Source organism: Phyllobates terribilis, unplaced genomic scaffold (genome assembly GCF_046119375.1).
Source record: "Phyllobates terribilis strain yellow unplaced genomic scaffold, ASM4611937v1 Scaffold_1__5_contigs__length_1240528914, whole genome shotgun sequence".
Lineage (NCBI taxonomy): Eukaryota > Metazoa > Chordata > Amphibia > Anura > Dendrobatidae > Phyllobates > Phyllobates terribilis.
This window is the reverse complement of record NW_027362761.1, coordinates 354348367-354367498: the sequence shown is the minus strand read 5'-3', so window position 1 is coordinate 354367498 and position 19132 is coordinate 354348367. Positions and strand designations below refer to the sequence as shown.

At 41.2% G+C, this 19132-nt stretch overlaps 1 protein-coding gene across 1 annotated transcript in view; it reads left to right on the top strand.

Moving 5' to 3' along the window:
- ATP6V0A2 (ATPase H+ transporting V0 subunit a2) overlaps positions 1-17738 on the top strand; it is a 39112-nt gene extending 21374 nt beyond the window's left edge. Inside the window, exons 13-20 of the mRNA XM_073676174.1 lie at positions 1902-1989; positions 2547-2665; positions 5828-6044; positions 8706-8825; positions 10444-10560; positions 11267-11384; positions 13428-13602; positions 17595-17738. Coding sequence (XP_073532275.1) covers positions 1902-1989; positions 2547-2665; positions 5828-6044; positions 8706-8825; positions 10444-10560; positions 11267-11384; positions 13428-13602; positions 17595-17682 — 1042 coding nt within the window. The 3' untranslated portion in view covers positions 17683-17738. The remainder of the gene's footprint in view (positions 1-1901; positions 1990-2546; positions 2666-5827; positions 6045-8705; positions 8826-10443; positions 10561-11266; positions 11385-13427; positions 13603-17594) is intronic.
- Positions 17739-19132: the final 1394 nt, after the last annotated feature.

Sequence of the window (19132 nt, the reverse complement as noted above, 5' to 3'; positions counted from 1 at the left end):
CTGTGCGCCGTATGGTGGGGGGGGGGAACCCTGTGCGCCGTATGGTGGGGGGGGGGGAACCCTGTGCGCCGTATGGTGGGGGGGGGAACCCTGTGTGCCGTATGGTGTGGGGGGGGGACCTGTGCGCCGTATGGTGGGGGGGGGGACCTGTGCGCCGTATGGTGGGGGGGGAGCCCTGTGCGCCGTATGGTGGGGGGGGGGGAGCCCTGTGCGCCGTATGGTGGGGGGGGGGGGAGCCCTGTGCGCCGTATGGTGGGGGGGGGGGGAGCCCTGTGCGCCGTATGGTGGGGGGGGGGAGCCCTGTGCGCCGTATGGTGGGGGGGGGGGAGCCCTGTGCGCCGTATGGTGGGGGGGGGGCCCTGTGCGCCGTATGGTGGGGGGGGGGAGCCCTGTGCGCCGTATGGTGGGGGGGGACGGGGACCCTGTGCGCCGTATGGTGGGGGGGGACGGGGACCCTGTGCGCAGTATGGGGGGGACCTGGATGGGGGACATGTCTGCAAGATAAGGACCAGGATGGAGGACCATGTCTGCAATATGGGGGACCTGGATGGGGGACCATGTCTGCAATGTGGGGGACCATGTCTGCAATAATGGGGACCATGTCTGCAATGTGGGGGACCTGGATGGGAGACCATGTCTGCAATGTGGGGGACCTGGATGGGAGACCATGTCTGCAATAATGGGGACCATGTCTGCAATATGGGGGACCTGGATGGGAGACCATGTCTGCAATATGGGGGACCTGGATGGGAGACCATGTCTGCAATATGGGGGACCTGGATGGGAGACCATGTCTGCAATATGGGGGACCTGGATGGGAGACCATGTCTGCAATGTTGGGGACCTGGATGGGAGACCATGTCTGCAATGTTGGGGACCTGGATGGGAGACCATGTCTGCAATGTTGGGGACCTGGATGGGAGACCATGTCTGCAATGTTGGGGACCTGGATGGGAGACCATGTCTGCAATGTGGGGGACCTGGATGGGAGACCATGTCTGCAATGTGGGGGACCTGGACGGGGGACCATGTCTGCAATATGGGGGACCTGGATGGGGGACCATGTCTGCAATGTGGGGGACCATGTCTGCAATAATGGGGACCATGTCTGCAATGTGGGGGACCTGGATGGGAGACCATGTCTGCAATAATGGGGACCATGTCTGCAATGTGGGGGACCTGGATGGGAGACCATGTCTGCAATGTGGGGGACCTGGATGGGAGACCATGTCTGCAATGTGGGGGACCTGGATGGGAGACCATGTCTGCAATGTGGGGGACCTGGATGGGAGACCATGTCTGCAATGTGGGGGACCTGGATGGGAGACCATGTCTGCAATGTGGGGGACCTGGATGGGAGACCATGTCTGCAATGTGGGGGACCTGGATGGGAGACCATGTCTGCAATGTGGGGGACCTGGATGGGAGACCATGTCTGCAATGTGGGGGACCAGTTCAAAAGGTGTATAGAAAATAAAATGGTATCACTAAAAATGTCACTTTGTCATGCAAATAATGCGGCCCCCCAAATTAAATGTTTTTCTGTGTGCGGCCCATATGCCCAGCTGAGTTTGAGACCCCTGGTCTAGAGTGTGTGTGGCAAAGTGCTAGTGTTCCACAGGTCAAGGTAGCAGAACTCATTGATTCAATGCCTGACCGGGTTAAAGCTTTGAAAAATAATATACATATTTGGCATTTTTATCAAGTGGACACTGTGAAATAAGACAACCAAATCAAGATGCACATTTAGTTATGAATTGTCTCTGTACAGTGTCACAGAAGAAAATTCATAGGTTCCACCATCTTGATTGAAGGGGCAAATTTGTAAGAACTATGGCTATTAAAATGAATCTGTGAAATCCTTCGCAATTTGTTGATTTTATTTTATACTTTTGCATCAGGAAAGCAGATTTATCAAATCATTATTTGACACTGGACCCCAATGTAACAGGAGTTGTCAAAGGAGTGTATCCTTTTGGAATAGATCCTGTAAGTATAATATATCTTTAACTCATGTAATATCATTTAGTGAAAAAATAGACTGTGTATCCACTGTTGTCCAAATAATTATTACTTTAAAGGGAAGCTGTCATTGCATTCCACCCTCCCACTCTCTGGGCGTGATCGGAGCGCTTCCCGAGTCTTTACCTCCTCGGCTCTATTCCCCGCCTAGTGCCACCACCTTCTGCTGGAGTGACAGCTCACCGGCTCGTCTACACAACTTGTGAGCTGTCAGCTAAGCAGAAGAAGGTGGTGCTAGGCAAAGAATAGAGCTGAGGAGGCAGAGGCTTGGGAAGTGCTCCGATCACGTCCAGAGCACTTATGCCTTTTTTTCCATATGGGCTTACTTTTTTAGTAATCGAGTAACAGATTTTTAAGTAAAGGTACAGATTGCCTTATGTTTTAAAGACCTACACGCTCATATAGGCAGTTATGGGAAACATGCTGACAAATTCCCTTATAATGTCAATTACCATTGCTATTATCATAGCTTTGTTGTATTAACCTTACTTTTCTGATATCTTTTTTTATTTTTTCATATTAAGATCTGGAACTTGGCATCAAATCGTCTCACTTTCCTGAACTCTTTTAAAATGAAGATGTCTATTATTCTGGGAGTGATCCACATGACATTTGGGGTAGTTTTGAGTGCTTTTAACTATCTGTAAGTCAGAATTATTTGTATAGTAACATCACATACTGTTCATTACCTATGAAATATTATGTAAATCAACAGACAACTAACAGGATTTCAGTATCCTGTGCTTGTTAAATTCTTTAACTACCACCCCTGGCAAAAATTATGGAATCACCGGGCTCGGAGGATGTTCATTCAGTTGTTTAATGTTGTTGAAAAAAAGCAGATCACAGACATGGCACAAAACTAAAGTCATTTCAAATGGCAACTTTAGGGCTTTAAGAAACACTAAAAGAAATCAAGATTAAAAATGTGGTACTCAGTAAGGGTCATTTTTTTCAGACCAAGCACTCTTGATGAAGAGTACTGTTTGTCACTCATTAAGTCCATGCCTCAGAGACTGCTAGCTGTTATTAAAGCCAGAGGTGGTGCAACAAAATACTAGTGATGTATTGGAGTGTTCTTTTGTGTGTTTGTTTTTCATGATTCCATAATTTTTTCCTCAGAATTGAGTGATTCCATAATTTTTTCCCTCTACTTGGTCTGAAAAAAATTACCCTTACTGAGTATCACATTTTTAATCTTGATTTCTTTTAGTGTTTCTTAAAGCCCTAAAGTTTCCATTTGAAATGACTTTAGTTTTGTGTCATGTCTATGATCTGCTTTTTTTCAACAACATTAAACAACTAAATGAACATCCTCCGAGCCCGGTGATTCCATAATTTTTGCCAGGGGTTGTAGAAGATAGTAATGAACAAAGAGTCGAAGTTCCCTGGTCCAGCCTAGTCCCTACATTATAACGTTGCGGTTGACTAGTCAGAAGCAGAGGATTGTCAAAGTGAACACTGCCCTAGCCCGGCTACTACGGAGGGCCAAACTGGATGCCAGACCGGGATAGTTTGAATCTTTTTGCTTATGGCTACTATAAGTTTCCTGAATTGTTTGTTCACTGGTGTCCTCAGCCAAAATGCATTACTTGTTTACCTAGTCCCTTGGTAAATGTTGAGTCAGCATGTTAAAGTGCATGTGTCGTGTACATATATCATAATTTAGGTTTTTATTGATCAGTATTTTTTTTTATTTTCCACATCAGTACATTTAACATGAAAACCTGATTTCTACCTGTTGGTCATTTTCTGATGACACATTCTCTTTCGTTGCTCATGTGTAAACCCTTGCTCTTCATGATATACATCTTCTTCCCATGGTGATCTATGTAGGTGCTGTCCCCGATATCTGTAGCAGAAGTTGCTCACAGCCAGGACCATGCTGCAAATACTGGGCTCTGTTCTAGTGCTGTCAATCACCAGTGAGGGAGACATGCAAAACCAGCAGGAGAAACCTTGCACGGACTGAGCCTCTTGGTCACACAAAGCATGCACCGAGCACCCTATCAATTTCTGCAGAATGGAGGCAGCGATTAAAAAACTTTTCACATATTTTTTCATTTTTTTTATAACCACAAAGGGCCGGTGAAATACATTTTAAATTATGTTCCCCTTTCCGTAACAATTATTTTTATATATCGGACACAAGGCTAGTAACAGCTGACAATAGTGGACCCGCCAAAGTTTTCTTAGACGAAGCCGCTTTGAGGGAAAGGCTGCAGTCTTTTTCCTGAAGTGGTTTTGCTGACGTTTTTGCTTTAGCTTTGTGGCGGTTCCATCTTCAGCGTTTTTTTTGGGGAGGGTGGGAGGTAATTTAAAGCTTAACTAGCAGACCACCCATAGAATGAACGTGCTGCTTCTTTTAACTGCTTCACAGTTTTTGAACTCTGAAGCAGTTACAACCCATACATTTGAGCCCACACACTGCTTATATCCAGGCAGCATCAATGCTGTACACGGCTGATCGGTGGGATGCCAGGTGCCAGGCCCCCACTGCCAGGACAACCTCTTTAAAGAGTTAAAGTTAGCTGCATCTGATGTTTTATAAAAAATCCATTTGTTTTTCTGTTGTGCTTTTATAACATGGTGTTTAAAGAGGACCTATCACAATTTTTTCATGTTGAACTGGACACATGATGTACTAAGTGGCTGCAGAGCGGAATAAAACTTTTCTTTTTAATTTTGTCTCTGTTGCAGAGGTATTAGCAGTCAGAGTATTTTTCCCTAAGGAGTTCATTTTTGTTAAGCCCAAGTGGGTGTTAGAGTGATTTCACTGGGGGCGTATTCTTCTTCCCCCTGTATAATGCTGGCAAATCATAAGCAGGCAAAAAATACTCACCGGAAAGAAAAACATAGCTTCACCATAGATTAGAGCAGGATTATCAGTATATGAGATGTATGATCTCCTGATCTAACCTGCATGAGTCAGTGTGGTTGAGGGGCTGTGCAGCTGAGTTTAATTGTGTCAAATTACAAAACTCTTCTATCAGCTTTCTACCTCTCCTAGCACTGTCACCTCTGCTGTTATGCCCCTCCCTCCACACAGCCTGTCTGAAGATGTGTCAGTAATCAGACTTATGTCTGCTGTGCTCAAGAAACTTGTAATTGCTTTGCAGTGAGATTAGGGCTGCCATTACATTTCACACAGGAGTCACATGCCTGTTCTGGGCTTTTTCTGTGTCAGACATAATGATAGCCCAAATCTCATTGCAGAGCGATTTAAAGTTGAGCACAACAGACATAAGTGTGATACAGACACTTTGAGCTTTCATTTCACAGACCATGGGGGGGGGGGCAGTATGGCAGAGGTGACCATGCTAGGAGAGAAGAAAAACTGATAAGAGTGTTTGTAATGGGACATTGCTAAACTCAGCTGTACTGACCCCTCCCCCACTCTGGCTCATGCAGGAGGATAGATCAGACCAGAGCTGTATCATTACATCTCACACACTGAGAAATCTGCATGTTTTTTTTTTTCTGCTGTGTTGCTGCCTGGTCATGATTGGTCAGCATCCTACAGGGAGAAGAAGTGCACGCCCCCAGTGAAACACCCACTTGGACTTAATGAAAATTAACTCATCAGGTACTAAATACTTTGATTGCTCATATCTTCGCAACTGAGAGGTGAAATAAAAAGAAACACAAAAATGTTTTATTGTTCTCTGCAGCCACAATTACATTGTGTGTCCGGTTCAACATGAAAAATTTGGCGAAATGTCCTCTTTTAAGCTTAATTCTTTGTGTGTTGCTTACACTCTTGTCCTTATACTTACTGAATTAATTGCATTTTCTGTATTCTTAGGCACTTCAAGAAGAAATTCTGCATGTATTTGGTTTTCCTCCCTGAGCTTCTCTTCATGATGTGCATCTTTGGTTATCTTGTATTCATGATTGTATATAAGTGGTTGGCTTGGACTTCAGTAGATTCAAGGAGGGCACCCAGTATCCTTCTTCACTTTATAAGCATGTTCATGTTTACTGGTCATCAGGATGGCAACACTTCTCTCTATTCAGGGCAGGTCAGTGATTACTTTGTACCCATTTTAATTATGGGTGTTTTGGATTGTACATTATTTTTGTATACATTTAAATTATTAGTGTTGAGCGAGTATGTATCATTAACCCTTTCTGGCGAGCGCGCTCGGGTGCTCGCCGAGTATTTTGGTGAGCTTGGCGTGCTGTCAGACAGGCAATCTCTGCATGTGTCACGGCGACAGTGAATGAAACGCCGAGCACACCAAAATACTCGGCGAGCACCCGAGCGTGCTCCCCTGAAAGGGTTAATAATACATTCTCGCTCAACAATACTAATTATTATATAACTTATCCCTTTCAAGACCCAATGATTTTTTGTTTTTGTGCTTTCGGTTTTGCCTTCTGTACCTTTTAATAGTCAGAATTAGCTTATTATTCCATCAATATTAGCTGCATGAGAGCATGCTATTTGTCAGACGAATTCTAGCTTTGAATGACACAATTTATTTTACCACTAAAAATACTGAAAAACATAAAAAAAGTTCCACTTGGGGTGAAATGGTAAAATCTCAATTCTGCTGTTGTTTTTGGGTTTTGTTCCTTGTCATTGAGCTGTAAAAATTACTTGGCAATATGATTCTTGAGGTCAGTACAATTACGATACAAAATGTATATGTTTTTTTTATTTTTTTACATGTATATTTTAGTGATTAAAACAAAATTCTGAACTTTTATATAAACCCGTAAGCCAAAAAGGAGTAAAGAGACCATGCCATTATATTCATATAGGTGTTACTCCATAATAGAAAAATATCAGACAAATATATCCAAATAATAAATACTTTATTAGAAGACATAAAAAAAAAAATTGTTAAACTCAAAGGGGGGAGGCTGATGAGGGAAATGCAATAAAAATAGCATGCAATGCAAAAGGTAGCCACTAGGTACAAAGAACATCCATACAGCTAGTGTAATGTAATACCCAAAAATTGGATTAAATAGAATAGAAGATGGCAATATCAAGAGTATACAGCTGCACTGTAATAAAATACACCAATCAACAGTAGAAAGTATAGTGTGTCACCAGCATCAGCCCCACCTCAGACCCCAGCTGGCCCCCGGCTGTCTACAATCGCGTTGCGGAAAGGCTGATAGGCACGCTCTAACAAGCAGAACATTTAAATGCTGCTGTCCGTGAATAACAGCAAGTTTAAATGGTTAACCAGCAGTGATCTGAGGTGGCTCTTGTCGCTACCTGATTAGTATGGAGCAGTCTAGGAGGGGTTCGGATCTGGTTAATGTTTTGTCCACCCCCTCCACAATTTTTTAAGATTGAGAGTTGGTGCATTAATATATATATATATATTTTTTTTAAGATGCATGCTCTAACACTGACACATGACATTTATTTAAACTGTATAATAAATTAGAGAATTCCTGTATCACAAAGCCTATAATGGTGGCATCATGGTGCACAAACATTGTGTTTGGCCTCAGTGTTTGCACAAAATAGCATTTTACTATTGGTTTCTTTGTGTCACACAAGAAGATTTCACTTCTGTGTCAAAGCCTTCCTCACTGATTGTGTCATTTTTCTCTAAACAACGGACACCTGGATGATACTTGGTAGACCCCATTGTATGTCAGTGGAGTTTCACTAATACCTGGCAGGGTGTTTTTGGGGTCTGATTTATAAATTCAATACACCAAACAGATATGAGCATCTTACACACATTGCTCACTTCAGACTGCTTGCAATATAGACCACTGTATATTTACCATTGCTTTTTCATTAAAGTGTATACTCTTTTACATTCTCCATTAAATTGTTAGATCTGTCCTCACCAAAATCACATAAGAAAAATAAAAAGAGTGAATTAAAACTTTGGGGTTTTTAGTACATGGTTTTCACTGAGTTTCCCTCTATAAGGTTCTGTGCACACTGGAGCCTTGAGTGACAGGTCTCTCCTCATGCGTGTATAGGAAGATGGAGTTGGCAGGGAGAAGCTGCTAGGGACCTGCATTAACACCTAGTTCGGTTCCCAACGGCTTTTAAAGTATATTTTTCTCTGAAAAGCCGCAGCGTTTCATAGTCAAACAGTGGTCTTCTTCCTGTAGCCGTTTCGCTGGCAGTTTTAATGTATCTTTTGTAGTGACTCTCCCTTTGGCACCTTTTTTTTTATATTTTAAACAATAACTAGCAGACGGATTCCTAGTGGAAGCAATCTGAATAATGAACACACTGTTTCTTTTAACTGCTTCACGGTGTCCGAACCATGAAAGAAGTAACGAAAGACTGAACATCTGCACAGCAATGTCATTTAGACATTGCTGTGCATTATGTCTGTTTTTATGCGGCATTCTTTCAGATGGATAACGACTTTACGATCACAATGACAAACCAGCCCAGATCATGGTGCCCATGTCTGCCAGACGGCATAAATCTTGGCATGAGAGTCAGTAAGGACAGAATGATTATAAAGTGTAGATCATAAACCAGCAGTGAGAATAAGATCAGATAAATGCAGGTTACTAACAGGAAAGCCTCGGAGGTTCACTATAACTTTTTGTTGTGATTTTCCATGTTTGTTTTCTTATTCTATGAAATATTATATAACAGTTTTTGTAATGTAGAAACATAACCCTGATTTTTAGTAACAGTATGCAGAAAGTCACAGTTGTATCTTTTTTTTTTTTCCATTTAGTTTGTTTTTCAGATCTTCTTGGTGGTGATTGTGTTCCTCTGCTTTCCTGTGCTCCTGTTTGGGAAACCATTGTATCTGTACTGGCAGCACCATGGCGGTCAGACATTTGGAAATTACAGGGTAGGCAGTTATCTTTTTTTATTCCCTTTTGTACATGATGATTTTTATGCAATGTAAGAATTGCTAGACCTACAACTTCAATGGCATTTAGCAAACAGGCTGAGATACGGATCTGTATTAAGTTAATTTCAGAAATTATCGTCTTTAAGGCTATGTGCCCACGATGCAGAAATGCTCTGGATTTTTCCTGAGCGTTTCTGCATCTCCCTGGCAGAAAATACGCATGCGGATTGTACATGCGGATTGTACATGCGGCTTGTACATGCATTTTTCCTGCCAGGGACAAGCGGATGTGAAGCGTTCTTCACATGCATTTCCACATGCGGGTTGACAAGCTCTTTCCAAGCGATTTTAGCATCACTTGGAAAGTGCTTGACAACTTGGTCACACTATGTAAATCCATGCAAATGGCTTGTATTTATATTGTGTGACCCCAAAGAATGTCAAAAAATAAAAAAATAAATCTATACTTACCTTCCGATGGCCCCCGCAGTCTTGCTTCGCTCCGTCCTGGCTTGCCAGCAGCTCGCGGTACACTACACTGAAGGACCTGCTGTCACATGACTATGACGTCAGCGCAGGTCCTTCAGTCCACTGCGAGTTGCCGGCAAGCGAAGACAAGCACACCGGGGGCCATCAGAAAGGTGAGTATAATGTATATTTTTTATTTTATTCTTTTTTTTACAGGTTCTATGGTACCCAGGTCTGGAGGAGAGTCTCCTCTCCTCCACACCCGGTACCATCCGCACATTGAAACGCACGTTATCCGCATGTACAGATGCAGTGATGTGGATTATATGCGTTCCAATGCAAGTCAATGGCGGCGAAAACGCTGCGCTTCCACAAAATAATTGGTAGTGCTGCGTTTTTTTCCGCAATGATAATCTGCAGCGGAAATTTCCGCAGCATGTGCACAGCACATGCGGATTATCATTGGGGAACATGGCAGACCTTCTACCATGCGTTTTTTAAGGGTTTCTGCAGCGTTTTTGCTGCTGCGGAAACGCTTAAAAAAATGCATCGTGGGCACACATCCTTAGACTTGAAATATGTAACACAGTAATAGGAAATTTGCTTATCCAAAAAAACAATGGTGGACAATATTCTACTGTTGCACACTTTGACCTAGATTCATGAACACTTGCGTTTCGTACCGTAGTCCTAATGAATTCAGCGCATTTTATTCCTGCACGCCCTTCATTAAGATAGACACGTCACTTAATGAATTTGGCACATCTTACCAGTGACGTGCACCTCACCAGAAATGTTACTCCAGTGTGGGACTGGAGTAACATTTATTGCGTAAGTAATACTGCCACTTTCCATGCTTTAACCTGGTGTGAAAACGCCAAAAGTCGCAACATTTTTGTGCAACTGTGTTGTACAAAAAATTTGCGACAATTGAAAGTGTTTTACACCAGTTTTCTGATGTATCGGCCGCTTTGTATTTATTGAAGTAAAAGAACGCATACATAATGTGAGATTTTTGTTGTAGCCATTTCATAAGTTATAAAGAATTAGACCTGAATGCAGATACATCCATGCAGTTAGATACTTAGACATTTCTTGGACCTTCTTATTTTTCTAGCCATGTAACTGCATGTATTTTTCCCTATAGAAAGGATATACTTTAGTTCGCCGTGGCAGCGAGGAAGAGCTGTCATTACTCAGACCACATGATTTGGAAGAGGGGGAAAATCATTCAGGCCATGAACCTCAGCGAGAAGAAGAAAAGGTAAGAAAATTACTAAAATCTTAACTGACTGGCTTTTTATATACATGTTCCCCAATGCACAGTCTTCTTCTGTAACTTGTGTGTACTATACTATATTATCACATGATTTATGCTACAGATGTGCCAGCAGATATACACAGTGATTAGCCCATTTTTTATTTTGATTGCGCTAATCTGTGGTTTTTCGGGGCAGAATCCAATGGTAATAACGACCATGGATTTATTCCGCTGTATATGAATGTGGTAAGGAATACTACATTCATTTCAATTTCCGGCAGATTTTCACAGGGTTGTGGAGTCTGAGCCCATTTTGGTGGAGTCGGTATAAAATGGACGAACTCCGACTCCTAAAATATATAATAAATTGGGTACAGTAGTTCAATGTAATTTGTGGGGAATATTTTTTCATAAGAATTTGGGAAAGTTATGAAATGTCCTATAAATGTCTGTCCTATTCTTGATCTAAGGGTCTAGACTTTTAGCTGAGATGAATCTGTGCTACAGTAAATGTATCACTTAAACATGAGCCATGTATGAGGGAGTCGGAGTCGTGGAGTCGGTGTCATGGAAATTGAGGAGTCCGCGTCGGAGGTTTCGCTTACCCACTCCACAGCCCTGGGTTTTCAGCAGTGTCTAAATCCAGGCGGGATCCTGAATGTGTGCACATGAGGTCAATGTCTTACTGCTGTGTTGGTTTGTTTTGCAGTTTGATGTGGCTGATGTATTTATCAATCAGGCAATCCACACCATTGAATACTGTCTGGGATGTATTTCCAACACTGCTTCCTACCTACGTCTGTGGGCTCTAAGTCTGGCACATGCTCGTAAGTTTCCCTTTTTAAAACTTGAATATAATTTAGCAGAGCAGCAGCACATGTTTTGTAACTTTTTGCAGCCTAGTATTATGTACTTCTTGTGTCAGAGGAAAAAAAAGTCTTACTTATGAAATTTCACTTGCATTTATTTTGAGGGGAGATGGTGTTAATTTGCAGTTAAAGGGTTGGTCCAAAATATCATTGATTTTAATCTTAAATGTCTAGCTATTTATTGTAATACTCTAATCACTTGTCTGTTATACTTTTCCTGAAGAGCCCCTCTTATTCCCTCTGTACTGTAACTGCTTTATTGTTTTTTTTACCTACTTCTGATTTGATGACATTTTGTTTTAGCATCCCCATTGCATGCCAGGATACTCAAATTAGATGTCATCAGTGTGTAAAGGAGCCGGTCAGTGGCGCAGCCTTTGTTCGCACCGTGAAACGAAGCAGCATCTGTGACGTCCGTTTCAGGGGCTGGGCTAGTCCTTGATGTACTGAGCATGTGTTGGTTGTCAATTCAGACTTATGCTCAGTATGAGTTACCTTGTCACTGTGTGATATCCTTTTCAATGCAGTGTGACAGTGCACTCCCTCGCCGGCTCAGATGAGAAGTGACAATCCAGCAAGAGAGTTGTGTGTTACTGTTAGTGCGCATTGCAAAGAAGAGAACCCGGCAAGCAGGGGGGGTGGAGCTGGTCTCAGTTCTCTATGCTCACCGGGTTCTCCCCTTACAATGTGCACTGATAGTGTGCTCTGTTGCTGGCCTGCCTCTTCTCATTAGAGTCTGCAAGGGAGCGCACTGTCACCGTGCATTGAAAAGGATATCGCACAGTGACAAAGGAGCTCATACTTAGCATATGTCGGCAACTGACAACTGACCCATGGTTAGTAGAGCTGGGACTAGCCCAGCCCCTGAAACGAATCACTGATGATGCTTCTTTCAGGGTGGGGACAGAGGCTGTAGCAGTGACCACTCCCTCTGCCCCCTAATGACTTATCGTTTGAGTTTCCCAGCATGCACTTGATTCTCAAACTAAATGTCATCATACTGGAAGTAAAAAAAAATAAATAAATAAATAAATAAAGCAGTTAGAGTAGAGCGTTAACGATGGTGACTTTTTAATGAAAGTAGAAAAGTGATTAGATTATTACAGTAAATAGACATTTAAGATTAAAATCTGTTAGTTTTGTACCACCTCTTTAAGAGTACTTTCATGTATGTTCACATGATCCGATTACACTGGGGGATTTTGCCAATTTTCTGAAATAACAGCAATATTTAGTGCTATGACATTATGTTAACATACTTTTAGGCTGCACAGCAGGCACCCGAAGGCTTAATTCAGACACGAGTGTTTTCTTTTCTCAAATATAAAATAAGGATTGATTCTTATGAGTGTGTTGTGCCAGATTCCCATCGGTGTTTGATCAGTGTTCCTTTTTAAGATCAATATTTCGCCACTTTTTCTTGTATGCAACAAAAACGGAAAGGGGTTTCTCAACTTCTGCTAGCAAACAAACCTGAAAATCAGACAGAACAGCGCTAGCATGGCATTCGAGAACTGTCAGAGATTTTCACAGACCTAAAGACTTAAATGCATATGTCTGATTCATTATTTGGATTAAAAATGGACATGTCTGTTTTTTTTTTGTTTTTTTTTTGCTGACCTCAAAAAATAGACATGTGAACAGCCACGTAGTCTATAATGAGTACGTGTTCTATCCGTGAAAACCACAGATAGAACTAGCAAATAAAAAACGGACATCTCAATGGGCCCTTATACTGCTTTCACCCACTGCGGTGAGTAAACCATAAAGATATGACTGCAGCCCTAGGTGGCTGTGCTCGGAGCAGGTAATACTGCCCAGCTAATAACGAAGTGGCACAAAAAACCCTGAAGAAATGATTGGTCCTTTGTTCGCCATTTGATGTAGACTGGTAAATTGTCATAAAATGATATTGCATACTGATCCTTCTGAAAAATGTTAATTACAATCTCAAGTTTTGTAAATGGGATTTGCTGGTAAATGTTCTTCTTTCCATTTCAGAGCTGTCTGAGGTCTTGTGGACGATGGTGCTGAATAAAGGCCTCCATGTGCTGCCCTCTCATATAGCGGTGTTTTTACTGGTGCCAGCCGTGGCTGCATTTTCTTGTTTGACTGTTTTCATTCTTTTAGTTATGGAGGGCATGTCTGCCTTCCTTCATGCTCTTCGATTACACTGGTATGTTTTATTAGCTAGCCTTATGCATTTTCTTCACATATTCATAGTGCTAAGAAAAACACATTTATTGAATACATGTCAATCTATGATAAAAAAAATATATGTATCTACTTCACCAATGTACTAGAGACTTGAAACATAGAGTGTGTGTGTGTGTGTGTGTGTGTGTGTGTGTGTGTGTGTGTGTGTGTGTATATATGTATGTATATATATATATGTATATATATATATATGTATGTATATATATATATATATATATATATATATATATAATACAGTACAGACCAAAAGTTTGGACACACTTCATTTAAAGATTTTCTGTATTTTCATGACTATGAAAATTGTACATTCACACTGAAGGCATCAAATCTATGAATTAACACATGTGGAATTATATACTTATTCTAGGTTCTTCAAAGTAGCCACCTTTTGCTTTGATGACTGCTTTGCACACTCTTGGCATTCTTTTGATGAGCTTCATGAGGTAGTCACCGGAAATGGTCTTCCAACAATCTTGAAGGAGTTCCCAGAGATGCTTAGCACTCGTTGGCCCTTTTGCCTTCACTCTGCGGTCCCGCTCACCCCAAACCATCTTGATTGGGTTCAGGTCTGGTGACTGTGGAGGCCAGGTCATCTGGCGTAGCACCCCATCACTCTCCGTCTTGGTCAAATAGCCTTTACACAGCCTGGAGGTGTGTTTGGGGTCATTGTCCTGTTGAAAAATAAATGATGGTCCAACTAAACGCAAACCGGATGGAATAGCATGCCGCTGCAAGATGCTGTGGTAGGCATGCTGGTTCAGTATGCCTTCAATTTTGAATAAATCCCCAACAGTGTCACCAGCAAAGCACCCCCACACCATCACACCTCCTCCTCCATGCTTCACGGTGGGAACCAGGCATGTAGAGTCCATCCGTTCACCTTTTCTGCGTCGTGCAAAGACACGGTGGTTGCAATTTTGGACTCATCAGACCAAAGCACAGATTTCCACTGGTCTAATGTCCATTCCTTGTGTACTTTAGCCCAAACAAGTCTCTTCTGCTTGTTGCCTATCCTTAGCAGTGGTTTCCTAGCAGCTATTTTACCATGAAGGCCTGCTGCACAAAGTCTCCTCTTAACAGTTGTTGAAGAGATGTGTCTGCTGCTAGAACTCTGTGTGGCATTGACCTGGTCTCTAATCTGAGCTGCTGTTAACCTGCGATTTCTGAGGCTGGTGACTCGGATAAACTTATCCTCAGAAGCAGAGGTGACTCTTGGTCTTCCTTTCCTGGGGCGGTCCTCATGTGAGCCAGTTTCTTTGTAGCGCTTGATGGTTTTTGTAACTGCACTTGGGGACACTTTCAAAGTTTGCCCAATTTTTCAGACTGACTGACCTTCATCTCTTAAAGTAATGATGGCCACTCGTTTTTCTTTACTTAGCTGCTTTTTTTCTTGCCATAATACAAATTCTAACAGTCTATTCAGTAGGACTACCAGCTGTGTATCCACCTGACTTCTGCACAACACAACTGATGGTCCCAACCCCATTTATAAGGCAAGAAATCCCACTTATTAAACCTGACAGGGCACACCTGTGAAGTGAAAACCATTTCCGGTGACTACCTCTTGAAGCTCATGAAGAGCATGCCAAGAGTGTGCAAAGCAGTCATCAAAGCAAAAGGTGGCTACTTTGAAGAACCTAGAATATAAGACATATTTTCAGTTGTTTCACACTTTTTTGTTAAGTATATAATTCCACATGTGTTAATTCGTAGTTTTGATTCCTTCAGTGTGAATGTACAATTTTCATAGTCAGGAAAATACAGAAAAATCTTTAAATGAGAAGGTGTGTCCAAACTTTTGGTCTGCACTGTGTGTGTGTGTGTGTGTGTGTGTATATATATATATATATGTGTGTGTGTATATATATATATATATATATATATATATATATATATATATATATATATGTATGTATGTGTGTGTGTGTGTGTATATATATATATATATATATATATATATATATATATATATATATATATATATATATATATATATATATAATATATATGTATTATACTGTATATGTATTATACTGTGTATATACACTTTGATCAGGAAAATGTAGAGAAAATGCTGCAAAGGATTCTCTAGGTACGTTTGCACAAAGCCAGGGATTTTGTAAGATTGTAGTCAGGTGTTTAAGTGACCATTTAGCAGGTGGGTGGGAGGGTATATGTAAATGATTGGCCCCGCCATGAAGCAACCAGCTGCGGGACTTAGTTTGAACAGTCTTTCTGTACTGACAGAGTCCCTTTAAAACTGTGTGAGGAGCAGCCAAACTCTTCTACAAAAGTGAGGGTGTACAAGACAGTTTAATGAGACAGGTCATAAACCATGGAAAGACTGAGCACAGCAATTAGACACAAGGTTGTTATACTGCATCAGCAAGGTCTGTCCTAGCAAAGCTAGCCAAGCAGATTGGGGTTTCAAGATTTGCAATATATTCAAGCTCTTTAGAAGAAGCAGCTAGAAATGGGCAATCGTGATGACCATAAACACAGTGATCAGCCATGGACAGTTAGTGCAACAGATGAAAGAAACATCATGCTTACTTCTCTTTGAAATCAGAAGAAATGTCCAGCAGCTCCATCATCTCAGAACTAGCAGTTTGGTGAAGGTGAAATAAAACAGTGCACTGTCCATTACTGCTTTATCGCACCTTCACAAAACTGCTCGTACTGACACCCAATCTAAGGATCAGGAAAGAGAAAGGAGCAGTAGTCCACTTTGAGAGGTGAGTGCGATTACACTAATCCACCCCTCACTAGTGCTACCATCCATGACATTCACCATAAGCTCTGAACTGTGGGCAACACGTGGGACCCAACTACACCCATCTACTGTTTAGAGAAGTTTGACCATAAGTGGTCTTCATGTAAGACAACTTCAAAAACTGTGGGCTAGTCTGCCTAGAATTGCTGTTTTGAAGGGGAAAAGGGTGGTGACACCAAATATTAATTTAGTTGTCTCTTTATTTTCATTAGTTAAAAAATGTAAATGAAACCATTAATACTTGCATTTTTTGAAGCATTATTTGAAAAAGTTTTTGGCAGATGTGGAAAAAATGCTGCACAGTACTGTATATATAATAACAGCCATAGCACGTTCTATTTCTCTGTTCTGTTTTGATGAACAGACAAATGGATCTGTGAATAATTGATGTAAAGGAAAGCAGCGGGACCACAGTGATGATTATTTGATTTTTTGGGTTCTATTTGTGTCAGGTTTTTAGAAGGGAAGAAAAAGTGGAGCATGGAGAATTTATGTTCTAAAAACTGAGACATAATGAAACCTGTAATAATAACCTCTGCTTCCGGTTGCATCAGTTATACATCCGTTTTTCACATTAATTTCAGATGTCTGTTCCACTAAACAGAGCAGACAGAAAGAATGTGCAAACAGAGCTTTGAATATATCCCAAAAGTATTATCACCATACTGGGGTCTCTGTTCCAAACTGTGAATCATCATCCGTGACCATGTAGTGGTAAATGCCCATGGCTGAGTTCACACGCTGCAGTCAAGTGCTGGACTTCAGGAAACCACACATGTTTTATTGCAAATTGTTGTGGTTCCTGGCACAATAGTCTTTAATGATGTTTAAAAAATGTTTCACTTGTAAAAAGAAAACCAAAAAACTCGAGACCAATAGCTGCAGTGAAAAACCGCAGCAGTTTGCTGTAAAGCAGTTTGCATGAGGTCCTTCCACACAACATGTGGCCACACAGCACAGAAACCTTTCACGCCGCCACCAATTTCCAGTTGTATGCGTCCGTTTTTTAAAAAAAAAAGCTGGAGTGGTGCTTTATGGGACAAACCCTTTAAAATCTTCTGAACTTTTTTTAACAGGCTTATAAATATGACTCCTTTTAAATAAATTACATTATTCTTGTATTTACTCTGCAGAATACACTTTGTCTCTAACTGGATTTTCTTTTACTTCTTTAACAGGGTGGAATTTCAGAACAAGTTTTATTCTGGTGCAGGATACAAATTTACCCCTTTCTCTTTTAACAATATGGCCTTGCATCTGGACTAAGCTGACCTTTTTGTTGTTTACTTGTATTTGTATTAAAGATGAATTCTCTATATGAACACCACCGAATTCCAACACTTCATCTGGGAGCATCCAAAAAATCCGTTCCTCCAGTATTCATGCTGCTTCTTTATTTTAAGCCTTTCCAGTCTTCTTGCATAAATAATTGAAAGTGTTGTTCTCGTGCAGATACATTGCGCAGACATATCCGAGAAATGCATCAATATCCGTCTCTCAATCGTCAGGGCAGACAGGTTCAGACGTTAGTGATTTTTACACTGTTTACAAGCATTTTTAGTAATTAAGAGTTTGCGATGCAAGTCTGAGGCACACTTTCTTATGAACGGACAGCAGCCCCATGAACCCTGTGAGTTTTGGTTTACAACTCGTAAAACCTCATTTTTGTACATGATGTGGATGCAGAAAGCAGTTATTTTTATAAAGGCATCACCAAAAGTGCTCTACTTTCATTATTAACAATATCTGAAAATAACACTCCATTGAGAAAAAATATTATATCCATTTCCTATAATGGACTGGATGTATACCAAGAAAGGTGACATGGCATTCTTTTTACTGCATTGGAATGCATAATTAACTGAAGATTCCAATCCAAGTGCATTGCCGGTGAATGTATTTAGCTGTAAACCATACAGTTTCATAGGTTTGACACATACACAATGACATTTTTCCTGTGTATAAGTGGTGTGAATAGAACCTAATAAGCACTCTGTTTTGTATCTTTCACCCACTCTTTTAAAGAAGTGTTCAACACTGGTATCCAGATTCAGATATCACAGCGTGAATGACAGATCTCCTAGGACTTGTTTTCCCCCTACTATTTACTTACAGTTAGGTCCATATATATTTGGACAGAGACAACATTTTTCTAATTTTGGTTCTAGACATTACCACAATGAATTTTAAACAAAACAATTCAGATGCAGTTGAAGTTCAGACTTTCAGCTTTCATTTGAGGGTATCCACTTTAAAATTGGATGAAGGTTTTAGGAGTTTCAGCTCCTTAACATGTGCCGCCCTGTTTTTAAAGGGACCAAACGTAATTGGACAGATTAAATAATTGTAAATAAAATGTTCATTTCTAGTACTTGGTTGAAAACCCTTTGTTAGCAATGACTGCCTGAAATCTTGAACTCATGGACATCACCAGACCCTGTGTTTCCTCCTTTTTGATGCTCTACCAGGCCTTCACTGCGGTGGTTTTCAGTTGCTGTTTGTTTGTGGGCCTTTCTGTCTGAAGTTTAGTCTTTAACAAGTGAAATGCATGCTCAATTGGGTTGAGATCAGATGACTGACTTGGCCATTCAAGAATATTCCCCTTCTTTGCTTTAATAAACTCCTGGGTTGCTTTGGCTTTATGTTTTGGGTCATTGTCCATCTGTAGTATGAAATGACGACCAATCAGTTTGGCTGCATTTGGCTGGATCTGAGC